Consider the following 5767-nt stretch of genomic DNA (forward strand, 5'->3'; position numbering starts at 1 on the left):
AGCACAGATAGCCCATTGTGTAGCTTTGTGCTTAATTCCAAACAAACAAACAAACAAACTTATAAAGCTTGATTAAACTAAGTATGATTGATCACATATATCTACACACACACACATATATATATATATATATATAAGTCATGGTGTCTCGCGTCTAATCCACTCTTGCAGGTACCGCGTTAGCAATATTGTTTAGGTATTGTTACGTCTCCGTTTGTTAATTGATTTTCCGTAACTTCGTTCCGACGAAACTTTAGCGACACAAGTCCTTACTTAATAAAACTGGTTTATTCTTTCTGAATATAACTTTACCGATACACTTGATTTCAACATTCGCGCTAAAACAAACGCTATAACGAACGTTAACTTCAACAATACTTTCTCACTGCAGGTCAATTACTCACCCTCTTATATATATACCAGACTACCCTATATCTAGTAATCTCCCGACTATTCACAAAGGTACAAGATATTTCCAGAAAGCAGGGGGCGTGACACTAGTCACGTGACCTCGCTGACGCAACAGTATTGTATGATTTCAATAAGACGTTCCTAACTTCAAATTGGGCTTCAGGTAAAAATTAAACAACTTTAAAGCCTTGTACACTACACAAATAAAACAATAACGACGTTATAGGTTGATACTATCTGTGACCCGAGAACAAATTTTTTGCGCACAAATTTAGGAGAACGTTGTAGCTCTTGTCCTTATTGGGCGTGACTTGGTAGTTACCGTTGCGGATTGAAGATCCGTGAGTTAATGTTTCGCGTCCTGTTGTCGCAAAACTAAAATTGCTCTCTGCACTTTGGAGGCATAGGTGCTTTATAAGAGTGACGCCATTATTCTATTAGAGTAGCCCAAGAGTTGGTTGTGGGTGAGGTTGACTAGCTGTCTTTTTTATTGTCTGTCAGCTTAAAATTAGGAACGCCTGGTGCAGATAACCCTAATGTAGCTTTGTGCGAATATATGAAACAGATTACGAAACAACATTATGAAAATCAATGATTTCATTACTGCACATAGACATTCAAGTGTGTAGGAAGTAATGTCCCAGCTTATGTTCTAGCTTAAAAACCGTAATTTGCCTTCACGTTTCTACATTGATAAATCAATAGTACTCAAAACAGCCTGTTAAGAGGAAATCAAACAACAGAAAGCATTATATCACATAGAGTTAAATACGTTATATCAAAACTAGTTTGAATATACAAATAAGCAAGTCATGTGTCAACTGCAATCGATATAAAGACACCGTGGAACGGATGTATAAGAGCTACATTTTGACTATGTTTGTCATTAAGTAGGTAGTGTAAAGCTATGGAAACTTGATTATTTTTGGATGCAAAATATTCATACACTTAGATCATAAAGAAGCATTGCGATTGGGGATTTAGAATTTCACAAAGAGGGATATTCCTTGCACGTAATGACATTGAAAACAGAGGAATATGGGTCAACTTTGGAATCCAGAACCATACAGATAGAGACCTACAACAAGGCATATTCTAACCGTGGTAAACACAGTTTGGTGTCTTGTAATAGATGAGAATCCATGAACACAAAGGTCAGTGGCAAAAGCTGTCCATTTTTTTCAACATTGATAGCAGTGTCATAATGGTTATGTATTAAAGATAGAGCCTTTTTCGGTTTTTGTACACCTCAGCTAATTATTCAACCAGCGGAGAGTAGATGCCGAACGTTCACATGAACCTAGTAGCAATATTTTTTTACATCACAAAAATAGGGTGTTCGGCAGAACCCCCCTTGAACCCCACCTGCGTACGTGCGTGGTCTTCTACCTTTAAGGTAAAACATATTGAAAACTTGTAGTAGTATTTGTTATATTCAAATTAATCTTTATCTTTTGATTCTTTTCTTTATAAGGATACACTGTGGATGGGCAGAGTTAGAGTTTTAGATTTTAAAGCAAAAATCTGACTCCTATTGATAACAGTCAGTGATATCGATATTGATAAAGAAAAGTTCTCACCTAATATAGCTACAACTTCATCATCTTGGATGACTTCCAATGAGCCGGAAACGACAAAACACAGTGTATCAATGCTCTCCCCTGTATGGTATAGGAGATCTCCTGGTGCGCTGTGGTCCATGGTGAAGTTCATAGCTAAAGCACGAAGACAGCCATCACTGGCTAGTCGGAAAGCTGGATGTTCATTGAACACCTTGCGGTTTAGATGGACACAGATATCAGCAGTCATGTCCTTCGGGCAATAGTTCAGCACCTTAGAATAAATAAAAGGTTAACATTCTATAAAGGTGAAAGGGCCTTACTTTTCCTTATTTTAACACTATACGTATGTAGATGATGGTATCATGCCTGAACTATATTAAAACTTAAACTATGAAACTACTCATAGTCTGAGATTTTGCTAAGTTATATTTTAAATGTATATTTTGTTATTTGTAAGATTTCTCCTGACTTTCAAAACTGAATGCCACCAGCGGTTCAGCAGATAGTATGCAGACTGACGACACTAAAATTCGGGTTTTGATACCTGTGGCAGCCAGAGCACAGATAGCCTCTTGCATAAATTTGTGCTTAACAACAACCAAAAGGGAAAAATCACTTCAGTTTATTCTATGTTACGTTCAAACACGAATATTTTTTTTCTTATCTGAAAAGTAATAAATCTAGGTTATTAGCTTTTTATATACTTTTAGCTTAAATATTAGGCTTAAAAACACCTTTCAAGACGTAGTGCATTGTAATTTACAATATTATTATAAACAAAACTTCTATATTTAAAACGATTATCTCTTTCTTCTGATACACATGTAGAATTGTATGTTTTATTCTGTAAAGTTTAGAAATGATATAAAGTGTTTCAAAATCTGCCATTAAAGTGTTCAATATGAGTTCCTTCATCCTCAATCATCATATCAAGCGCATCCCTAAGTGAAACTAGTGTAAGAATTCATGGACAGTTTCCATTAATCTTTGCAATCCCATTTCTAAAGGTCGTTTTCACATTTCACAAATTTCATGATGATATTCTTAAATACATTCTTTTTGGAGAATTCCCCAGCCCAAGATTGCCTGATACAATGCCCAATATTCTCGCCAAACATATTTGTCTCAATGGATTGTCTATGATTCTGTCTTCAGTAGAAATGTAAGACGACTTTTAACAAGAGGATGATTATAAAGGAGTTTCCAGTTTTCTTGGAAGTTAATGTTCTCAGTGTCTTGCTAATGTAGACGAAGAATAACGTGATCTAATATTTTGTCATAACGGACTCTATTTACCAAAATAATTATAATGCAGTCAGTTTCTTCAATACTTATAAAGAAACGAGAAATCAGAATAAAAAAAAGCTACATTTTACAGTAAGACAAGGATCGTAGGTGGGCTTCTAATGAATTGGGTGTAGGTTTTCATGGGGGAGGGGTACATGACAACACTTCCTGTAATGACATATCCACTATGATGAAAATAAGCCTAATATGTTTAGGGGATATCTTATAACCAACTCAATTGATAATCAAAACTCGACCTACAAAAGCAAGTAAAAAAGGTGGAACACTGTCCTTAATGTCTGTAAGATATAGTTTGTGGCAAATTAAGTTTTTGAGCAAAACTTTCCACTTGTAGCCTCGGATCAGCCTTCTCCACTGCTTCTACACATACATATGGCCATCCAGATGAAAGAATATTTTATAAAGATCCAAATTTTCAAACTGAATAATTAATTATTTTAGCATTCAAAAGACACTCGTAAAGAAGTGGGAGTCAACTTACTCAATTTGTAAGCACAGAAATGTTTAAAGTAAGACACTGTGGTAATTGTGTTCGACTGGGTATTGAACCAAAGACCTCTTGCACACCAGACGAATGCTCTACCAAATGATATAAAGGTATGATTCATTAACAATTTTAGTAAGACACTTTTTAATAACTCAAACTATGACTTCTTCCTCTCTCAAAAACAATGGTTGTTCACGGGCCTTATCCCAGGGCCGTGGGACAACTATACTAGCTGCACACTAATTTTTATGTCGTAATTTTTTATTTCTCTGCATCAGGTTTGAATTCGGGCATCATGTGCAGATGATGATCATTATACCAACTGTGTAGAAGGGTTAATCTACTAGTTATTGCTACTAAGGCAATTTTTAACAACCCAAACTGTCACAACTCTGTCGAGTGATTTTTTTAAAAAATGTTTAAGAGTAGAACTAGGCGGAATTCAGTAACTGAGCCTGCTGGGCATATGATTTGATCAACTGAATCACTACATCGTGAATTCAACATCGTTTTGTTTTTACTCTTTGAATTTGTTAATGGGCAAAATGTGCCAGAACTCTTGAGCTATTTCATTCGGTTTGCAATGACCAAAATTATTCTTGTCATTTATTCTACAGTATATTTGAAAACTACTATTTCTCCATACAGGTGACAACCCTCATTCAAAGTTAAGCAATTGCTACAAAGCCGGCATGCTAAGTTTGAAAAACACAAATATTATTATTTGATAAAAACAACACTTTTCTCACTAATTAAGTATGTTGTTTTAATTCATCAAAAACCAACGTTTACAGTATTAAATTATCTTTGTTCATGGGACTTTTACCTTTTTCGTATCAATTCCTTTGCTCATGACCCATGTTGACACTACGTAATCCATAACACGCTCACTTAATGCTTTGGGCACCTCGTGCAGTTTCATAAACTCGCGAACGTTGTTTAACATGTCATGATAACGTGCTGTAGCTGACGTCATCTGCTGAATGATTGTGGTCACGTGGCCAAAAATAGTGGCGTATAGCAGAGCTGTAAAGAGATTTATTAAAATATGAAGAAATATTAATAGATAAATTTGTTTGTCCGAAATATATTAAAGATCGAGTACTAAAAACTGAACTTCTCATTTCCAAAGCTGATTTATTTCAATATGATAAAACCTAAACAAGTTAAACAGCGCCACCTTTTAACGAATAATATTATAAAAAAAGCTACTGCTAAATTAATGGTAAAATTTTTATGGGGACGAAGTTAAGAGTTTTGGATTCCTACATTATACCAACTTTCACGTATTCATCACAATGTTGGGCAATATCGCCAAGTATGGAAAAGGGAATTAAAACAGTTGAGTTGTGGTTCTCAATGTATATCTTGAAGGTATATTGGACAAGTCACACCTCGAATAAAGATATTTTGTCAAGAGTAGGTTGCAGGAAGAGACAGCTGTAATTTTTAAGACACGTTACGAGGAAAGAAATTTAAAGTCTGATCGTAATTGGCAAGATTGAAGTAAGGAGAGACCGTGAAAGATAAAGGTTGACTTATGTTAAGAGTTTATCTAAATGGATGAATGTATCGACATTGGAAATTATTTGTGCCTCAAGGAAAAGAAATCTGTGTAAGACCATGGTCACCAACGTCCTGTATGGATATGGTGGATAGAAAAAAATCTGTGGAAGATCATGGTCACCAACGTTCTGTATGGATATGATACATAGAGGAAATGTGTGGAAGACCATGGTCACCAATGTCCTGAATGTATATGGTACATATATAGAGATCTGTGGAAGACCATGGTCGCCAATGTCCTGTTTGGATATGGTGGATAGAAAAAATCTGTGGAAGATCATGGTCACCAACGTTCTGTATGGATATGGTGCATAGAAGAAATCTGTGGAAGACCATGGTCAACAACGTCCTGTATGGATATGGTACATAGAAGAAATTTGTGGAAGATCATGGTCACCAATGTCCTGTATGGATATGGTACATATATATAAAG

At 35.4% G+C, this 5767-nt stretch overlaps 1 protein-coding gene across 1 annotated transcript in view; it reads right to left on the reverse strand.

Moving 5' to 3' along the window:
• The window catches only part of LOC106471313 (potassium voltage-gated channel protein eag-like), a 20419-nt gene extending 15630 nt beyond the window's left edge, over positions 1 to 4789 (reverse strand). Inside the window, exons 1-2 of the mRNA XM_013931908.2 lie at positions 4595 to 4789; positions 1992 to 2244 (exon numbers count right to left, since the gene is read on the reverse strand). Of these exons, the coding sequence (XP_013787362.2) occupies positions 1992 to 2244; positions 4595 to 4744 (403 nt within the window). The 5' untranslated portion in view covers positions 4745 to 4789. The remainder of the gene's footprint in view (positions 1 to 1991; positions 2245 to 4594) is intronic.
• Positions 4790 to 5767: the final 978 nt, after the last annotated feature.

Source organism: Limulus polyphemus, unplaced genomic scaffold (assembly GCF_000517525.1).
Source record: "Limulus polyphemus unplaced genomic scaffold, Limulus_polyphemus-2.1.2 Scaffold4534, whole genome shotgun sequence".
Taxonomy (NCBI): domain Eukaryota; kingdom Metazoa; phylum Arthropoda; class Merostomata; order Xiphosura; family Limulidae; genus Limulus; species Limulus polyphemus.